General features: G+C 37.4%; 1 protein-coding gene across 2 annotated transcripts; it reads left to right on the top strand.

Annotated features, from left to right (window-relative positions):
• Positions 1 to 452: 452 nt before the first annotated feature.
• On the top strand, positions 453 to 14,021 carry NPY4R2 (neuropeptide Y receptor Y4-2). Of its 2 annotated transcripts, XM_074296149.1 has the most exons (3): positions 453 to 1,181; positions 8,065 to 9,300; positions 10,886 to 14,021. In XM_074296149.1, exon 2 carries the CDS (start codon positions 8,146 to 8,148, stop codon positions 9,268 to 9,270), a length of 1,125 nt encoding a protein of 374 aa, XP_074152250.1. In that variant the 5' UTR covers positions 453 to 1,181; positions 8,065 to 8,145; the 3' UTR covers positions 9,271 to 9,300; positions 10,886 to 14,021. The 2 variants fall into 2 exon arrangements, with proteins under 2 accessions (XP_074152250.1, XP_074152249.1); XM_074296148.1 differs by having other exon boundaries at positions 8,065 to 14,021.
• Positions 14,022 to 21,417: the final 7,396 nt, after the last annotated feature.

The following is a 21,417-nucleotide window of genomic DNA, read 5'->3' as shown; positions in this document are numbered from 1 at the left end:
ACACAGCTAGTAAGTGTTTGAGACTGGACTCCAATGAATGAAGGTGAGTCTTCTTGTCTTCAAGCCTGGCCCTCTATTTTGTCATCTAACTCACCTGAACATCCACCTGTCTGACTCAAAACCTAGTCCTATGCAACACTTTAAGATTTGCCAAGTATTCTGCTTATAGCTTCTCCTTTGAATGTCAGCAGAAGTTTTGTGAGGAAGAAAGGGTAGATATTACCATAACCATTTTATAGTTATATATTTATAGAAGTTAAGTGATTTGCTAATGGTTACACATCCAGGCATTGAACTGAAACAAATATGACTCTTATCTATAGGCTCATGGATTCTAAGAAGCTCCAAGAGATCCAGTCTGATGCTTCCTGTAATATCCCTTCTTAATCCCCAGGAGGTGCTTTGCAAAAGCTAACTTTGCTCACCTCAGCAAATTAAAGTGAAGGGTTGACACAAGACCAGAACCCAGAAATCCCAGCAATCCTGTCAGACCTCAACTGTTTGCCTCCAAGAATTCTCTCTCTGCTGCCTTCCTGAGTGCTATGACGGCCTCTTTTCTTAAGAAGCTGGGATGATGCTGTCCTGCCCTACCCCTCTGCAATACCTCAGACAGCTCCAAACTCTAGGCTTTCCTCAGAGGGCTGCTCTTTGCTTGGACTCAGATGAATTCATATCAACAGAGGGTGCTAGAACTTTGAAGGTCAAATACAGGCAAAGCTAATCCCCTCAGGGTCCCCTTTGTTGAGAAAAAAAGCCGGGTGTAACTCCCTAGTAAGAACTAGGGATTGCAGTTCCTGCTCAGTTATTAGAGACTCAGGACCCAGCTCTTTAGTTATCAGAGACCCAGGACCCAGCTCCTGTGATCAGAGACCCAGGACCCAGCTCCTTAGTTATCAGAGACCCAGGACTCAGCTCCTCAGTTATCAGGGACCCAGGACCCAGCTCCTGTGATCAGAGACCCAGGACCCAACTCCTCAGTTATCATCAGAGGCTCAGAACCCAGGTCCTCAGTTATCAGGAGCTCAGGCAGCTGAGAGCTGGTTTGGCTGCTGCTGTTGCTGCTGCTGTTGCTGCTGTTGCTGCTGTTGCTGGAGCTGCTTGGCTCAGTCTTGCTGAGGAAGCCTTCTGATCAAGCACAGAGCATCTGGCTCCTGACCACTTGGGGCTAGGGGAATGAGCAGGTAAGACATCTAAGGCTTCCAGTGCAGGTTGGGATAGGACAATGGGTGAGGGGAGCTAGAGGCTTGATGCATTTCCTTCATTTTGGAATTTCTCAGTTTTTTAAAAAAAATAATCTAGGGAGACCAAACAACTGGGTGTCTGTGTATCAACAGGTGCCTTCACTGGTCATACATTTGTGCTTGTTGTGGGTGTACTAGAGTTACCATGTAAAATAGACCCGACAGCTTGGGGAGGTTCACTTACTGTGTACAAGGAAGGCAGACACTCAGGTAATATTTACTGAAGGAAAGGATGAGTAAATCCATATAAAAAGGGGGAGATATAGGGAAAAGAAGGGGATATTTTCACTCCATAAGATGTTTCCTAACTGATCTCCCAGGCTGTCTATGGTGTTGTGTTGTTATCTCTAGTATTTCATTGTTAAGTATGGGACTTTACCCTCTGATGAGCAAATGTGAAACAACCGGGATTCCTCTTTCTTCTGATCCTGAAGGGAAGCTTGGGGCTATATGCATTTATCTTGGAAAGCTAGCTAAAGGAACTCTGATGTGGAGAGAAAATTTTAAAGAGCCTCTACTTGACTCATTGAATAACATACCCCAGGAGAATTGTGCTTGAGTTGTGTAATGAAGAGAAAATTAGTTTATTCAATTAACATGTTAGTCAAAGCAATCAATTGGAATGGGAATTGAAAATGGAAAAAAGGGCACAGTGCCAAAATTAAGAAAATTTGAGTTTGATTCATAGAAAATGAGGTTCTCTTAGATTTCTGGTTTATTGTGATTTTTTTTATGCCATGAAAAAAATCTCTTAGATGCCAGAAAAAAAATAAGATCTCTAATGCCAAAAAAAATGCCATGAAAAGAAAAAGCAAACAATTAGGAACAAACAACTGCTTTCATTTGGGTATAGAAAAATAATGAAAATGCCATTTAAAAAGTGGGATGATATTTGAATAAGTAGTCACAATAGCTGGCATTTTATATAGGTCTAAAGTTTATAGAGCTTTCCCCAAATCGTACTCTTACAGATATGATCTCTTTTTTGATCTTTACAATGTAGAAGATGCAAGTATTGTAGATCCACTTCATAGATGGGGAAACTGAAGCTGAGAGAAGTGACTTGTACAAGACCATATGGTAAATGATAGACTCAGGATATTAACTCATTTTAAGTCCATCAACATCATTCTATGAGCAAAAAAGGGCAAGGAATTTTAAAAAATGAATATCATTATAGGATCATCTAATCATAAGCCATGCTACCAGAGCTGGAAGGGATCTCAGAAGCCATCCCTTCACTTTACAGAAGAGGAAACTGAGCTCTGGGAGATGTGAAGTGGGTTAGCTCAAGAACAAATAAATCACAAATCTCTGAGATGAGATCTTCCTTGTATTGCACCAGTCTGTCTGCCCTCATTGTTGGACTTTTGCATTTGTTGTTTCTCCTATGAAGCTTTGTTAACATTTTGTTCAAACCAAACTGAAAAAGGAATTGGGTTCTTTCTACTCCTGCCCTCTCCTAAAGTCAAGATCTGTTCATGTCAGTCCCTTATCCAGCTAACTCCAGTGGTTTCTTAATGTGTCTAGGATAAAATACAAATTCCTGTTTAATATTAAAAGCCCTTCACACTAGCCCAAAGCTATCTTTCTAGTCTTGTTAAACATCATTCTCTTCACCTCACTTTACAATCCAGCCAGGTTTCTTTCTTCCTCTTCCTGACACCTGACACTCCATTAAAAGCCCTTTGTGCTTTTATGTTAGCTGTATTCAGTGCCTGGAGTATATTCCCTTCTCTCAGCTTTGTAGAATCCCTTTTTTCTTCCAAGACTAAGCTCAAATGCCATCTTTTACATGGAACCCTTCCTATCCCTCCAGATCTTAGTGCCTTCCCTCTCCAAGTTATCTTGTATTTATTTTGTATATAATTGATTTTCCCAATAGGAACTCAGCTCTTAGGGAGGGGTTAGCCCCAGTGCCTAATATTCCTATCTTTTACATAGTGGGCATTAAAAAAATTCATGTTGATTATTTGGTTTAATTCTTTAGGAGTTGGAAATTGTGTTCTTGGAAGGCCTTATGTTTACTCTCTGTCATGGATTTATATTCAAACAAATTCAATAAATATTTGCTAATTACCTTTCTGATTCTCTATTTCCTCATACATAAAATGAGAGAATTTGATCAGATGATCTTGAAAGTTCCTTCCCGTTTAAAAATTCTGTGATTTGGGCATGGAAGAAGCCAGCAGGTTTTAACCTTGTCTCCATATTAGTGTTTCTTCCCCTTCCGGTCTTTTGTTTTAGGGTGGGAAGGAGCCTTTTAGCTGATTCTGTCACCTCAATGTAACATAACTCACGTCAATTCAACAAACATTTTACACATCTTCTTGTATATGGAGCAGTTTTTGGCTACTACATCAATAATGGGTCTGGAACTGGAAAGCACCTTACAAGTTGGGAATCAGACCTAAGTTAAATAACTTAGGTCACTTGGGTAATAAGTAGTAGAGGCAGAATTTGAACTCTGATCATCTGGTTCCAAACTCAGGATCTTTTCACTGACATACCATGGTTTCTGCCCTTGTAGTTCTTCTTCTTTAGATTTGGTTGTCTCTTTCCTGAGAGAGCAGCTGGGTGGTACAATGAGCACTGGGCTTGGAATCAGGATGCCTTAGCTTAATGAGTCCAAATCCAGCCTCCCATTCTAAGTAGCTATATGAACCTACACAAGTCACTTAACTCTGTTTCACTCAGTTCTTCATATATAAAATCAGCTGGAGAATGAAATAATGAGCCACTGCAGTATCTTTGCCCAAAAAACCCCAAATGGCTGAAGGAGGTGTTACTTGAGATGAGTCTTGTAGGGAATTAATGATTCAAGAGTGAAGGTGAGGTAGACATCTGCAAAAGTGTGGAGTGGGAATTAGAATATTGTATAGAGGAACAGCCCTTGATCAACCTGTTCACTTTGCTTGGAATTTCCTTTCTAAAATTAAAGACAGTGATTCACCTAGGCAAAAGTATAAGTAACTATCTCCACCATCATTCTGGATACAATGACTCAAAGAGTATTTTTAACATTATAATCATAAGATCAGAAGAGTAAAAGTCCCCTGAGGACAGAGACCATTTTATTAGAGTCTGTAACAGTGCCTGGCAATACGTTATAATCGATAAATATACATTGAATGATTGTGAAGAAGCCAAAAACAGCTCTAAGACTGCATTTCCTTTTTTTACTTTTATACTCCTTGTTATACTGTTGACTTCTAATGAGTAGAACTTCCCTAAGAACACCAGGTCTTTTTCATATTGTTTTTGTAGCTATAGCTTCCAATATGAAGATGATCTTTTTAATCCAACAGTAGGGGATTTGAAATTTATTTTTAAAATTTAGTTTCATCTTATTAACTTTGGTCCTCCATTCTATTCTGTTGGAGTTTATTGGATTCTGAATTGACCTAATATTTTACCAGTGTCTTCCATCTTTGTATCATCTACTAATCTGACAAGCTTCTTAGCTACGGTTTCATTCAAGTCCTTGATAAAAATCTTGACTAGCATAAATTCTTTGGATAATCCATAGAGATGTCAGAATAGGTATTTGAAAGAAGGTTTAGCTTTTTCTCGGTACTTTAAAGTTTTTTTTTTAAACAATCCCTTATAAGATAGTGGGAAAGACTAAGAGAATTATTATTTTTTTTTGTGAATGACTATTATAAGGCAGGTGGAAGTACATATTTCTTTTCTCTGCTGAGAACTGGATGAGAGTGATTAAAATGGCAGCTGCTTATGTTAGGCATAAAGGTGTGAGTGTTGGCTGTGAGATCAAAGAACAGGACGTCCTGTCAAAAATAGCATCATCTCCAATGCCAGAGAACCAGAGTTGGAAGGAACCTCAGAAATCACCCTTATCTGAAGAGTTCCTTCTACAGCATATCCAACAAATGGTCCTAGAGCTTTGGATTAAAGATATCCATTGAAGGGGAGTCTATTTTCTCCTGACATGCCCTCTCCGTTTTTCAAGAACTTTAATTGTTAGAAAGTTTTTTCTTTTGAGCAAGCCTAAATTTACTTAATTGTAGTTCTACTCATTGCTCCCAGGAGTAGTTAGAATGAGTCAAACTATTCTTCTTTATGACATCCATTGTAAACAGTTAAGCATGTCCTGCCTAAATATTCTCTTTAATTCTTTCTACTCAATGATATCTTCACAAGATCCTTCTTGATCCTAGTGGCCTTTCTTCAAATAGGTACTAATTTATCAGCATCTTTTATAAATTCGGATACTTAGAACTGAATTCCATGTCTCAAATGTGGTCTAGTCAAAGCAGGATAGAAAGGGAACTTTCCTGAACATAAACTAATGATTCTTTTTTATTATTAAATGTTTTTATTTTCAAAACATATGCACAGATAATTCTCAACATTCACCTTTGCAAAAGCTTGTGTTCCAAATTTTTTCCCTCCCTGTTTACCCCAACCCCTAGAAAATCCAATATATTTTTAAACATGTGCAATTCTTCTCTACATATTTCCACAATTATCTTGATGCACAAGAAAAATCAGATCAAAAAGGAAAAATGAAAAAAAAAAACCAAACCAAAATGCAAGTAAACAACAAAAAGATGAAAATACTATGCTATGATCCACACTCAGTCCCTTCTCTCTTCATCACAAGTCCGTTGGAACTGGCTTGAATGATCTCATTGTTGAAAAGAGTCACATCCATCAGAATTGATCATTGTATAATCTTGCTTTTTCTGGGTACAATGATCTTCTGGTTTTGCTCACTTCACTTAGCATCATGAATGATAATGATAAAGTAAAATTAAATTTCTTAGTTGCTACATAACTGTTGACTCATATTGAATTTCCTTCCACACACAGGCCATGTGACCTGGTCAAGTCATTTAACTTCTCTTTGCCTCAGTTTTCTCATCTTTATAATGGGGATAATAGTATTTGCTTCCTAGACTATTGTGAGGATAAAATGAGATATTATTTGTAAAGTTCTTTATATATCCTAAAGCAAGTTATTTATTATGGTCATTAAGTTATTAAATGTGAATTATTTATGATAATGATGAATATTTACTGACTCAGAAATGTGTTTTTATCTTTTTAACGTTTAGCCTTAGCTTACTCTATCTAATACCGTTAGACTGCTTTCCAACTCTCATATACATTTAATGCTTTCCTGTCTCTATGGGTTTAATTGATGCTCAGACCCGCTGAAACCTCTTGGGAACTATCCATAGCTGAAACTTACTTGGAGAAATAAAGATGGTGGCTCTCCTTATTGACATTAACATGCCCAGGCTTGAAAGGATGTAGGTGAATTCACTATTTTTTTTAGCAAACAGATAATCTATAAATGATTTATTCAGTCTCAGATCATGCTGGACACTTAGAAAAATTCTAGCCACCTAGAGAGACCATAGAAGTTAGAAAGACTTGAATTCAAATCATTCTGAGACACTTTTAGATTGTTGACCCAGAGCAAGAACTAACCTCTCAGCTTCAGTTTTTTTCATCTGTAAAATAAGTAAAACAACATCACCAACCCCACAAGGTTGTTGTGAGGATCTGTTGAGAACTGCACATGCAAAGAGCGTGGTAAACCTCCACATGCTACATAACTGCCAGATTTCATTAATATTAGCCTGACCTCAATCTGTGTTTCCTGCTTGCATGTGGATCTTGTGAATGTTTACTCTTGCCCTACCCTTGTGTTCTCTGGACAGACCTCTTGCTTTGGGCTTCCAGTTACTTTGTGTTTTGAGCTCAGTATTCTAGTACTTGGAGTTCCCTTGCCATTCCTTCCTTGTGACATACCTGTTGGTTTTAGGTTCTTATGAAATGAGATTTTACTTCTGCAGAATTTTCCTTTGTGGAGTCATCTGAAAAGACCCCAGACCATGGAATGACATCATACAGATGTCCAGATAGTTGAAATCTCCTATTCCAACAATATCTCGTCTCTATGTCAGATTTTAAAAGAAGATCCTTTGTGTGTGTATGTATGTGTATGTATGCATGTATGTGTGTGCATATATTGTTTAAGCAGGTGATTTAATATTGATTTAAATTGAAAACATTTAAGTTTAAAAAACTAGCAGAATAAAGATAACTTAAAAACATATAAAATCCCTTTCTATATTTTTCCTGTGTGCCCATTTCATAGAGATTTTCTATTTCTATTTCACTGAGATGACCTCTAATATGTTTTTCATTTCTAATGCTATGATTCTATAAAGTAGGCATATTGGGACCAGTCTTGCTAGTGTGTTGTCCCATGCTTCTCTAGGTAGCCCCTACCCATTGATATCTATCTAGTAATATCCAGAATCAATCACTTAGTTTTGTTGATACTGTCTCTATGACGTATCTTGCATGTGTGCCCTTAATTCTGCTAACATGGCTACCAAACTAGTTGAAATTTTCATAATCTCCTACCTCCTAGTTGTTTCCTTCCTTGGCTCTTCCCTGTTCAATCTATTCTTCACATAGCAATAAAATTGATATTCCAAAATTTTACCTGTGTAAACTTGGGCAAGTCATTTACCCTGATTTTTCCAGTTGTTAGTACTTTTTCCATAGAAATTACTTTTGTATTTTCTTTGTATAGATTTTATATTTACTAATCTGTATGCATATTGTTTTCTTTAATAGCTTTGAGGACTGGTATCATTTATTAATCTGTAAGCATCTTATTTTCAACTGAGTATATTTCTTGAGGAAAGGAATGAATTCATTTTTATCTTTTCAAAGTTAAGGGAAAAAATGAAATTCCTTCCCCCCTGCACATAGCAAATGTTTAATAAATGCTCACTGAATTGCAGTTCTGTGACTTGATCAATGCTCTTTCCCTTTACAGGTATTCCCTGGGTGTCTTTGTAGTCCTGTTGAAGTGGCTACTGTAGCTCAAGAAATCCTGCTGTCTATCCCTGTCTCCAACATGAATTCAACTAATTTTTCCATTCTACTGCCAGTATTACCCCAAGGTCAAAACAGGAGCTGGAGAAGGGGTATCCTATCCAATTTCTCAGATCACTGCCAGAATTCCATCGACATGAATGTTTTCCTGATCATTGCTTATAGCTTGGAGACCTTCATAGGTATCTTAGGCAATCTGTGTCTAGTGGGCGTGGTGATTAGACAGAGGGAGAAAGCCAATGTAACTAATATCCTCATTGCAAATCTGGCTTTCTCAGACTTTATTATGAGTCTTTTTTGCCAACCTTTTACCCTCATCTATACCATCATGGACTACTGGATCTTTGGGGACGCCATGTGCAAATTGTCTGCCTTCATCCAATGCATGTCAGTCACAGTGTCTGTCCTCTCTCTTGTTCTGATTGCCCTGGAAAGACATCATATGATCACCAACCCCTTAGGCTATATGCCCAATATGGTTCAGGCTTACCTAGGGATCGTGGGCACCTGGCTCATTGCTTGCTTCTTAGCTATGCCCTTCATGGCCAATAGCATCTTGAGAAATGTATTCCAAAACAACCAATCCAAAGCCATGGATTTTTTAGTGGATAAAGCTGTTTGCACAGAATCCTGGCCAACCGATCAACAGAAATCCATTTACAGCATCCTCTTGCTAGTCCTCCAATACTTTGCACCTTTGACCTTTATCATGGCATGCTACCTGCGGATCCATCGACGCCTGAAGAGGAGAAGAGAGCTTTTCAGGAAAAACGAGCACTCCTTGGGACTAGCACAGATGAAAAGGATCAACACTGTGCTTCTGTCCATGGTAGCGGCTTTTGCCATTTGCTGGTTACCCCTGCATGTTTTCAACAGCCTTGAGGAGTGGTATCATGAAGCGATTCCCATCTGCTATGGGAATCTAATTTTTTTATTGTGTCATTTGGTAGCCATGGCATCCACCTGCATCAACCCCATCATCTATGGATTTTTGAATCGTAACTTCAAAAAGGAAATGAAACCATTGTTCCTCATTTGTCAGAATAAGCCTTCAAAGGAAATCTATGAACAGCTACCTCTTTCAACTGTGCAAAGTGAGATTTCGAAAGACTCTTTCAAGTCAAGTTCTGAGCCCAATACTGTATAGCACCTTGGAGAGGAGCCACTGCTGCAACCAGTAGGTATCACTGTCCCCATTTATCCTCTGGCTTGGGAGAAGCAGAAACACACTGTTTGCTAATGGCAGCCTAGGAAACCTGATGAAAGACTATCTATTTGCATCTCAGCTGAAAATAATCCAGTCACTCATTCCTAGGCTTTTAATATTTGAAAATAACCATGGCTTTTTTTCCCCCCAGTAGATGTTCCTTCTCTCCATGGAGCTGCATATGGGACAGCTACCATAACAAAAGTCACCCCTTTCCGGCACCTCTCTGCTCATAAGCCGCTTCCCACTTGGATGGGCTGTTTTTTAGACAACAGAAATACACACGATCTTTCTCCTGATTGTACCCAAATCCTTTCCAACTGAGTAGGACCAGTTTGGCTTGGATTCTGTTGGCTCAACTTTCAGGAACCAGGGTCAAGATCATGAAAGATTGTGAAGCTAAAAAATAAAGTTAAAAAGTCAAGCTAAAAAGTAAACTTGAATTCTACGCTGCTGCAGGAGCTGCAGAGTACCTTGCCCATTGCTGAACTAGCATACTCCAGAGATGGAAAGGATGGGCATACTGGAGTCAGTTTTTATTCTGATGACTCAGAAACACATAAAATAGGGGAGAATCCAGGACTTTGGCTTTCATTAATGTTTCTGGGAACCAACAAATAAGTGCATCTATTTGGGGAGAGCAATTTCCAGGAAGCTGAAAGTATCTGGGTGGAGATCTCAGTGAGACCGCCCACCCCATCATAGTTAAGCTAACATGGTATTAAAAAGCCAAGATTTAAACTGTAGTTCCTATCTGATTTAAACTTTGATTCTTATCTGATATATTCTCCTTAATACACAAAAGTGATTGAGGTGACTTTGTCCAGAGGATCCATCCTTTGAATTGTTTTTCATGTAATGGTCACAGATTTACCCACTCATTTGCCCATTCATTTTTATTGTCTCCACGAGTTAGTCGTGTCTCCTGTAAAATGCTCTAGTATTGGCTGTAAATCCAGGTTGCATAATCTAAAGACATTTATTGGCAAGATAGCTGCTCAGGAGAATGGGATTCCACTGGTGGCTGTGGAACAGAACCACTTAGTGGTTCTGGCAAGAGAACAAATCCCTGACCCAACACTACTGTGCTCTGACCAGCTGAGCTAATCAACAATAGGTTTAATCCATGTATGTGTGTGTGGAAGGGAAAAGAGCAATTGGATGCAGACTTTCCAGACCCCTTTGAAACTTGGCATTGTAGATAAAGCACTCAAAATCAGTAGCCCAGTGTCTGAATTCTGCCTCAGACACTCACTAGTGTTGTAACCCTGGGCAAACTAATTAAACTCTGTGAGCCTCATTTTGTTCATGTGTAAAATGGGAAAATAATAGCATCTACCACACAGAATTGTGAGGATCAGGTGAAGTGAGTATGTAAAACATTTTGCAAACCACAAAGTGGTATCTAAATGTGAACTATTACTAGTTTGATTTTGTTACTTAACCTAAACAAGGGCTAATTGGGAAATTGTTTTGCTAACACAATGAAAACAGTCTTATAATTGGGTTAAACAATTATTTTTTCCCTCAATGGTTGTTTTCTCTGTTGATGCAGAAGGAATTGTAGTACAGTTACACAGCCCTTCCCTGAACTTTGAAAGATTGGGGGGGATACTTGGGTAGCAGAAGAGTGGGAACTGAGATTTTGACACCTAACAAGTCAAAAGGTGACGAAGGTCACAGTAAAGAGATGCTCAACTGCAAGACCAGCTAAGGTGCTGCAACCATGGTGGTACTAGACATCATAATAAAGAGACATCAAATAAACTATTGAACAATATGTATTGTTTTGTTATTTAGGAAAAAATCAATGTAAAGAGATGACACATTTTCTTTTGAAAGTCATGAAATGACATTTGCTTCTTTGTAATAATATCAAAAATTGTTCTATGTGGAAAAACGTGACATTTTGGGTGGGGAGTTGCTGCCTGCTCCCTCACCTGGCCCTGTGCTGCCGCCCCTTGGCTTGTGTTGCCTTGTTGCCACTTTCCTGGGGTCTACTTCCTCAAGCTCCTTTACTCCCACTCTCCCTCCTTCTGGGGGTTGGGGAATAGCAGGCCATGGACATCTGGGCTGCACCGTGAGGGCGTGGCCTAGAATCTCTGGGAGATGGGCTCCTCACCTCCTTCCCATGATTTTCCCTAGAGATGTAGGGTCCTTTGTATATTGATCCCATCTGATCACCTGGGATCAATATACCCACCTGAATTTGACCCAAGTGTAAGAATTCCTAGATATGGCTCTGGAAAATGCTTTGCAAACCTTAAAGTACTATATATATGTTAGTTATTATGTTATCACCATTATCATCGTTGCTTATTATTTATGATTTGGTATAAAAATAATTGCTAGAGAAGAAATAGTAAACCACTTCAGCATCTTTGCCAAGAAAACCCCACATGGGATTACAAGAAGTTGGACATTACTGAAACAACTGAATGGCTAAAAATTGCTTTTTAATATTGTACATATATAATCTACTTTCATCACTTTAACCAACTATTTGATGAGGATGAATTGGAGGGACTTTTGGCAAAAAAAAATCCTCACATCAGAAGTTACCTGAAACCACATATGGATTGGTAAACACAGCTTTTGTCCCTGTAATGAGACGATGAAAAGGATTGTTCTAAAGATATAAACTGATTTCAGAGACTTCCAGGAACCTGTTAAGACACCAGAGTTTAGTGGGACCCCTTGAAGGACATGCTGGAAAGCTGGTTTTAGCACTAAAGGTGCGCATGTTTGACAAAGACCTTTGACTTTTTTTTCTTCAGAGAATTTGTGACTTAGACTCTCTGGTCTTCAAGGAACTTTTCTATTTGTAAGAATATCTTTCCTTTAACTTAAGAATCCATTATGAGATTCACTGGACTATAAGTTAGTTCCTAAAGATCACTAAAGATGCTCTTTCTGCAAAGGACAAGTGGTAAAGTTCACTAGGAAATCCAGGAAGAGAAGCATTTTGGGATTATCACTATATGTTTTCAATGGTACCTTCCTTTAGTAACAAATTATTACTAAAAAAGTAGAAGAGTGAGAAGAAACTTCCAGTTTACTCTGTATTAAGTAACAAGTAATATATGGTTAATTAAGCATTACAAAATATAGAGGGAAAAGGTGAAGGAATAAATACATTCGAGGGATGCATGATAGAAAGAGTATTGAACTAGGAGCCAGGAATATGAGTTTGAATTTTGCCTTGGACATTTAATGACTCTGTGACCTTAATAACATCTGTCAGCCTCAGTTTCCTCATTATAAAATAGGAAAAATTAATAGCACCTATCTTACAGAGTTGTTGTGAGGATCAGTTAAGATTAATACACATAGAGAACACTTTGCAAATCCTAAACTGCTATATAAGTGTTAACTATTATTTTTGGAGTTAATAGTCCTCTATGAAACTCTGCCTTCATTGCTTTAAAATAGATTATACTTAATTACTAAAGCACTTATCAAATGTATGATATTTTGAAAGCTGATATTTGTGCTTTTAGCTGGTTTTAGCTAAATATTTTAGTCCCTGCCTAAAAGTCTAGACCATGCATTCCTCAAATCACATTTCTCCCTCCTGCAATCCCCTGTCCTGGAGAAAGTACCTATTACAAAAATCCAGTTAAATTATCACATGGCATAGTAGACAGGCTCCGGAACTCAGGTTTAGGAAGACCTGAGTTCAAATTTCATTCCACATATTTACTAGTTATGTGATACTGGGCAAGTTATTTAACTTCTGTGGGAATCAGTTCCCTCACTTTAGAACAAAGGGATTGGAGTCATTAACCTCCAGGATCCCATTTAGCTCTTGACCTATGATCTTGTGACCTGTGATCATGCACTTCTATAATCCATTCTGTGTCTGCTTAGCAGAGTTGTATATAGTTATACTTTAATATTATTAAGAATAAAATTTTAGGAAGCTGAAGTGATCCTTTTCTTGAGTTGCTGGGATAACTGACTAGAACATCCTCAGTGAATAATAATAACAGGTAACAGAAGAAAATATATAAGTGCAGTCACATTTCCTAGAAAACACTAGAAAGCCTTAAAGAGTAGAAAAAAAATCCTCTTATTTCTCATGCCTCACTCATCCTAGAATATTTATTAGCCAGAGATGGCACCTCACTGTGCTGAGGGTAGCATGCTATAGAGGGAAGAGATTTCAGATTCAAAAAATCCAGAAGATTAATATTTAGTAACTGTGTGATCTTATGTGACTTGCTTAATATCTCTGAGCCTCCTTTTCTTTGGTTGTGAAATCAAGGTGATAAACAATACTTGTATTATTAGAGTGGTTTAGTGGCAAGTGCTTTGTGCTGTATTTTTGTGTTATTTTTATCCTCTATGAAATGTAACAGATAAGATGTAATGGCAAAGGTAATATAAGTCCCTAAATTACAGGAAGTCAAAGAAGAATAGAAAAAAGTTTGATTTCATCCCTTTTACTGGTTTTGCTTGTTTTGTCAAATATTGTAAGTACAGTCCAAGCAGCAGTCATCTTCGATGGGAATATATTGGGCTGAGAATTTGAATGAATGGGATGGATATTTACACATGTGACTTAAGGTAAATTCTATATAATTGTTCTTGTTAGAGCTTTCTGAACAGGGGCTACTTTTGGGCATGTTTGACTATTTGTAAAAATATTACATATGATTTATACACATTAATTAAACTGTGACAATGGACAGCTTACTGTATTTTTTTCAATGACAATCTTATTGTTTACCTTGGTTTTCTTAATTACACAGCATTTTGGTAATTATGCAGCATTCTAGATCTACTTCATAATTTACTTATTGATTGAGATTGACAAAGTCATGGAATAATTGTATTAAGACTGCAAGGTACTTCAGAGATCATCTATCTAATCCAACCATCTCAGTCCAGAGGCTTTTCCTAGGTCATAACAGTGGTAAGTTGTAGAGCTCCCACTCAAACTCAGGTGAAATGATTTTTACAGTTCCCTAGATACATACTCTGAGACCAAAATTATAGCTCTAGAATTATGAAAATACTGTTTTAAAAATAACTGCTTGTGACTGATAAGCAAAACGAATTAGAGAGAGCTTAGTGTAAGGAAGTAAGGATAGCCTCATAGATATCACTGTGAATTAGTGGGATGCAACTTATGACTGGAATATAGCTTTGGATGGGCATACCTTATTTTAAAAGAATAGGTGAAGTAAAAGGTAGTATACTATGAAGCTGTACTCACACAAGGAAATGCAGGAATCAGAGGATAGAAATATGGCAGGGAGTATTTGGGGAAACATTGATGGAGACGGAAGCAGATGCAAAATTGTCATCAGTGTATACTACAGACTACCTAGGTAGAAAGAGGAAAGAGATGAGTTAGAGAAAAAATTAGAAGCCTAGCACAAGAATTATTTATTAGCGATGAGAGACTTCAATTATCTAGGCATCTTTGGAATCTTTTTCTCTTTGTCAAAAGAGAAAAGTGTATAATTGTCTGGCAAGTCTTAATGATAATTTCAAGCTTCAAAAGGTAGAGTATCCATCAAAGAGAAATATCACTCTGAATCTGATTCTCACCAACAGAGAGAAAGTGGTTGCTGGAGTGGAAATAATGGGAAACTGGGGCAGGGAGCGAGGAGTGAGCAGAAAGTGACTTTTACATCTTATAATTTGTGATAAAGGAGAAGAAAGCTGGAAATCTGACATGTATTTAGATTTAAGAGAAATTTATGTCAGTTTTTCCCTTTTTATTAAAAAGTCAATAGAAGTCCCTCTTTTTTCCCCACCCATTCATTTCAAGAAAAATGTCTTGTTACAAATATATATATATATATATGCATATATATATATATACACACACACATATATGTGCATACATACATACACACACACACATATATATGTGTGTGTATGATCAAACAAAAACATTTCCTGAATTGACCTTGTATGAAAAAAAGACTAATGTTTTAATCTTCACTCTGAGTCCATTAGCTCTCTAACCCAGACACAGGTAGCTAATTTCATGGATTTATTTACCTTTATTGTTGTCATTCAATCATTTCAGTCATGTCTTACTCTTTGTGAACCTATTTGGGATTTGTTGGCAAAGATACTCTAGTGGTTTACCATTTCCTTCTCCAGTTCATTTTACAGATGAGGAAACTGAGGCAGGCAGAGTTAAGTGACATGGCCAAGGTCATATAACTGGAAAGTGTCTGAGGATGGATTTGAACTCATTTCTTCCTGACTCCAGACATATCTCTGTTCTTTGTACCACTTAGCTGCCCTTTTGTCTTTATGATATTGTTACTGTATAAATTGTTCTCCTAATGCTACTAATTTCACTACATATATGTTCATAAAAGTCTTCCCATATATCTCTAAAACCATCCCATCCATCATTTCTTTTTAACGGAACAATATTGTATTCCATCACACTAATGAACCATAAGTTGACCAGTCATACCCTAATTGATGAGAATTCCTTAGATTCCCAATTCTTTAATATCACAAAAAGAGTTGCTTATAAATATTTTTGCATTTATAAGTCCTTTTTTCCTTTAATTTAAAGTGTCCTATTTCAAAGGATTTAAAGAAAAGTTAGATAAGATGATCTGAATCAATATTCTTCGTGGAAAATTGTACTGGAAGGGATAAGACTATATTGATAATGAAATTTTGAAGACACAAAGAGAAACAGTAGGAAAGAAAAAAGGAGAAGTGGTTAAGAAGATTGATGTGGATATACAGAGAACATATTAACCAACTTAGATTTTTAAAAGACACGTACAGAAGTTGAGACAAGAAAGAAACTAAATACAAAAGTAAGGCCCAATTTTGTAAGAAGAATGCCAGCAGTGTTCAAGGATAGGAATAAAAGAATTTCAAGATATCGTATGATCGTATGAATTTCAGATGTATAAGATATATATCATAATCTTATGAAAGATTGCTCCAAATTACTAATAAAAGGAAAAATGCAAATCAGAACAACTCTGAAGTTTTGCCTCATACCCAGAAAACTGACAAAAGTGATAAAATACTGAAATAATTAATTTTGAAAGGATTATAGAAAAACAGTCATGATATACTATTGGTGGAGCTATGAATTGATCCAAATATTCAGGAAAACAGTTTTGATTCTTTTAAATGATTCTTTTAAAAATGACAGAAATATCCGTAAGTCTTTGATATACAGATCTCACTACTAGATGAATATCTCTCAGGTTGTCAAAGATTATGTAACAGTATTAGTCCTAACAGATCCACATGAAATGGGATCAGGTTAGCTAAGTGTGGACTACAATAATTGTCAGCTCTGCCCACCTTTATCTTCTCTCTACTGGCTACCAGATCATTTTCTTACTGATTCTCTAAACTGGTTCCTATCATTTCCTCATAAATTGCTAGAAATGAATCTCTTTCTCAGTAATTAATTAGCTATCAACCCCACTCAGTTTCTAAATAAGTGGGAGAAATTTTCTAATAAACTTTTGCTTCGCTTTCTCCCTCCTTCTTTATTTCTCTTTATTTATCTCATAGACTTTAACATTGTTATTATAGTTCATATGATCTATTACAGTGGTGAATAATAAAATAAAGATAGAAATACTTATTTTCAAAGTGTTAGAATGAGTCAAGTTCATAGGCAGAATCACCTCTGTGCTTTTCAAAAGCAAGGGAAAATGGTGTAGACTACTGTAGAATAAAATACTCTTACCAATGCTGCTAAAATTATAAGGAGGGTTATTAAATTTATTTTCCAGGTCACTAATTCTTTAGACTGTTACATCTCCTTAGCTGCTTCATCCATCTTGAGATGACCGTACTCTGAGGGCTCCTTCCAAGCTAGCTCAAGTTGATGAATAGAAGAGATGATAAAGAAAGATTAATAACCTTACATGAATCAAAAAATCCATGTTAGATATAAATTTTCAAGTCAGAACCTGGGAAGGGAAGGAGATGTTATTATTTTATGTACTATGCATTCATGGTTTGCTGATACTTATATGAAAATCCCCACTTTCTTAATTATATATAGGTGAGAATTTATGTTAAGAAGAATATTCCTTACCCACTCATCTTCACAGAAAGTTTCCATTTGGTGAGACCAATCTGGGTCTCTTATTACACACAAACTAATGCTTGCATATCCTGGTAATTGTACTTATATCTAAGCATCAAGGGATCTCTAATTTCCTAGAAAAATAATTGTATTCTTCTAGCGGGAGAATTAAATGCCATCATTTCCCTTTTTCATGGCCCAAGTTTCAAACATTTAAGATAGGAGCAAGACTTATTCTTTTTTTTGTCTTTCCAGTTGCCAGGAGATTCAGGTAACTAATGCAAAGGTTAGAAACACCTTTTGGTGCTTCAGAGTATTGTTTAATCTCAGCTATAGAATGAGAATCATTTTACCTGCCCCTTGCCTCTCTCATAGGATTTCTGTGAGACTCAAGTGAGATAATTTCTGCAAAGCACTTTGCTACCATAAAGTGCCATAGAAATGTAAGAAGGGATGTTCAATTAGGACAGGGCAGCCACAACATCAAGGGAAAATGACCCTCAAATTTAGAAGAAAAAAAGGTGGATTTGGAATTAGAAGATGAGGGTTCATACTCTCTAATCTGTAATTTGTGAGAATTTGGGCATTTCTCTATGGTTCTTTTGACTCAATGAATAACAAAAACAAAATTTGAATATCAGATGGACCAGGGTCTATCACAGCTTCTAGACTAGTTGATGAATGGGTTTCCTTCTTTTGAGACCCCTACTAATTCTGTTGCTTCTTTGGGTTTTCAGAAGCCTGAGTGAACCATTAATCACCAATATGAAAGGTACCTGCAATCATATTTGGGGATATTATCAGCTTTGATGGGAAGCTAGTGTGAGACCTGGAATGTAAGACTCACCTTCCTAAGTTTAAATCTGGGCTCAGATACTTACTAGCTGTGTGACGTTGGGTGAGTCATTTAAAGCTGTTTACCTCAGTTTCCTTATCTGAAAAATGATCTGGAGAAGGAAGTGGTGAATTACTCTAGTGTCTCTACCAAGAAAGCCCCAGATATGGTCCTTCAGAATTGTATAGGACTGAAAAGTCACTGAACAACAACAACAAATCAGTCTCTTAGTGTTCCAGCTCTAGCACTTACAGAACTACCATTCTTGCATAATTACAACAGTTTTATCAGTGTGAAATTTGTTTAGCCTCCAAACTCCTTAAAATACATTGCCTTTTATTAATTAATCTGTATATGCTGACCCTTCTTCCTGGCTACAAAGAAAGCCTGCATTTGTGTTATTCAGAACAAAGAGCCTAACCTCAAGAGGTGAAATCTTATTGATAAGAAGGCTTGGCTCTGCAGCTGCCAGGCGTTTTCAGTTGGCAAGGGCCAGAAGCTTTTTTTCTTTTTTCATTTTTTTGTAAGCTTTGTTCCAAGTCCCAGTCCTATTTTACTCATCTAAAGTTGAAGGAGGCAAATGATGAAGATAATGATGATGGAGACTCATTTAATATAATTGAACAAATGACAAACATTTGCTAGGCTCCTACAATAGATGAAAGAAGGTTGAACTGGAGACAGGGGAAAAACACATTTCCCTTTATTCTCCTGCCTCTGCCTTTCTCTTATGAGCATAGACATATAGTTGGAGGGGGTGTTTAATTTTTGCTTTCATCTCTCCAGAACGTGCACAGTGCCTGATACACAGTAAACACTTAATAAATGTGTCATAACCAGTTGCTTACTTCAGAGGCCATCCTGTACAATATGTTTGTTTTGCTATTGAGCAAACTGAGACCCAGGGAGAGAGAATTGCCCAGCATCATATAGATATTAAACATTAGGGGTAGCATTTGCACTCAGGTCCCCTGACTCAACAGCAGAGATTCTTTTTTTGACCTCTTTTTGTAGCACTAGGACTTAGGGCAAGTCCTGGTATATAATAAACAAATATTACTTTATTGGCTTTCAATTTTACCATGCTACATCATTAAAACAAATGACTTTGCTCCTATCTGTTTTTGTTATTTTCAAGGTAAGGAGAAAAAAAGTACCCAGTGGCTGAGCATTTTATTGGAACTAAGTTACTAGTTTTTAAAATAGTAAGAGAGAAAGAGGAAGAGTGTGAAAAAATGCCTCCTTGCTCTATTTCATCCATCTGGCTTCTTTTACTCCCAGTTAGAAGCAGTGTTTTCCTCTCCCTTTATCTCCTTTCTCTCTTCTCTCCATCCTCCTCCCCTTTTCTTTTGCTTTTTCTCCTTCTCCTCTTCCTCCTGACCCCATTCCTCCTCCCCCTTCTTCTTTCTTTGTCTCTTTCTCCCTCTCTTCATTTATCTATTTCCCTTTTTCCCTCTCCCTGTCTCTTTTCTCTCCCTCCTTCCTTTCTGCTTCCTTATCCTGCTTTTTCTCCTCTTTCCTTCCTCCTTCTCTCTCTGTCTCATGTCTTTTCTCTCTCACCTTTCTTTCTCTCCTCTTTCTCTCCCTTCCTTCTCTTTTTCCTCTCTCTGTCTCCCCTCTCCCCTCTTTCTCTCTCTTTCTTCTTTCTTCCCTCCCTCCCTCCCTCTGTCTATCTGTCCATTTGTCCATCTTCTGGATCCCAGATTTAAGTCTTTGGGTTTGTACTTGATGTTCCTGTTCCATTTCTGAGATATCTGTAGTTTTTTTCTAGTACATTGTTTTCACGTATTGCTTCTTATTCTGTAAGATGAAATTGTAAAACTATTGTCTTAATACAGGACTAGAAATGTTCAGAATTCCAAATGACCAGTACAAGGATATCTGACATTCATGACAAGAAAACAAAGCATACTAGTTTTATTGAAAACTAATACAAACAAAGGGCAATCAGAGAGAATAAGAGAAACAAGTCTGTTGGGCCTTTGGTTGAATTTGGCACCTTTCTGGGTCTCAGGTGGAACTAGACACCCAACTAGGGTCCAATAAATTTCCAAACCAATAAATTCTGATGGGTTTTTGATAAGACTATTATCTGGATCTATCAGGACCAGGCATTGGTGGAAAGGAGCATGGACATAAACTCAGACTTTGCATTCATGGAGATTACAGTCTCATAAAAGATGTCATTCTCATAAATAACTTATTCTGTTATGACGGTAGAAAATGATAAATGAGCCTTGCTGTTCAGTTGTTTTTGATTAGGTCCAATTCTTTGTGGCCCCCATTTGGAGTTTTCTTGGCAAATATATTTGAGAAGTTTCCCATTTCCTTTTCTAGCTCATTTTACAGATGAGGAAACTGAGGCAAACATGGTGAAGTGACTTGCCCAGAATCTCACAGCTAGTCAGTGTCTGAAGCCAGATTTGAATTCAGGTTTTCTTGAGTCCAGTCTGGCACTCTGAGCTACCCAGTGGCCTTGATATGTGTCAAGAAAGATGCAAATGGCCTTATGTTCTAGTAAGGAGAGCTCATTTCTAACTAATGAAATCAGAAAAAGCTTTATGGAGAAGATACCATTTAAATCAAGCTCTCAAGGATGAATAGCAAAGTAGAGATGGCATTAGAATAGGGGACTCCATGTGTAGAAAATGGGACTGATCAAAAGTAGAGAGATGGGGAAAATAGTGTAAAGAAAGGTATATAAGGGAAGCTAGCCAGTCCAGTCCAGATTGCAGTGGTTTGGAAAAGGGAGTAATGAGAGGGAAGACTAGAGAGGCTGCATATCAGTAGTTATTGTGGGTGCTAGCATGACAAATATGGCCCAGCACTAAGTTATTATATGTACTCAAGTTCATTTTCCAGGGTATTTAGAAGGCCACGTCCTGGGTTATTAAGGCATGTCTTCAGATTGGCAGACAAAATTCTGTGACTGAAAAAATTATATATCCAGGGAGGGTATGATAGAAGAGCAAGTTTTTGAGGGCGAGCACATTCTCTATGGATGTAGGGTCTTTTTGAGTGAGAGCTCCTGTTTATTTGTGTTTTGATGATTTCTCCATTTTCTAGGAATGAACTTTATGTGATATGTGCGTCTGGGGCTCAGAGTGCCTTGTCAATCTGTGGCCATGCTATTTTGCTGTCTCAGAGCTATGAATATTATATTGCAAGGGTGACCTGTGACAATTCCAGTGTCAGATTCAGCCAA

This window comes from Sminthopsis crassicaudata, chromosome 2, assembly GCF_048593235.1.
Source record: "Sminthopsis crassicaudata isolate SCR6 chromosome 2, ASM4859323v1, whole genome shotgun sequence".
NCBI classification, from domain to species: Eukaryota; Metazoa; Chordata; class Mammalia; order Dasyuromorphia; family Dasyuridae; genus Sminthopsis; species Sminthopsis crassicaudata.
Note: the sequence above shows the minus strand (reverse complement) of the source record. Positions and strands in the feature narration are given on the sequence as shown.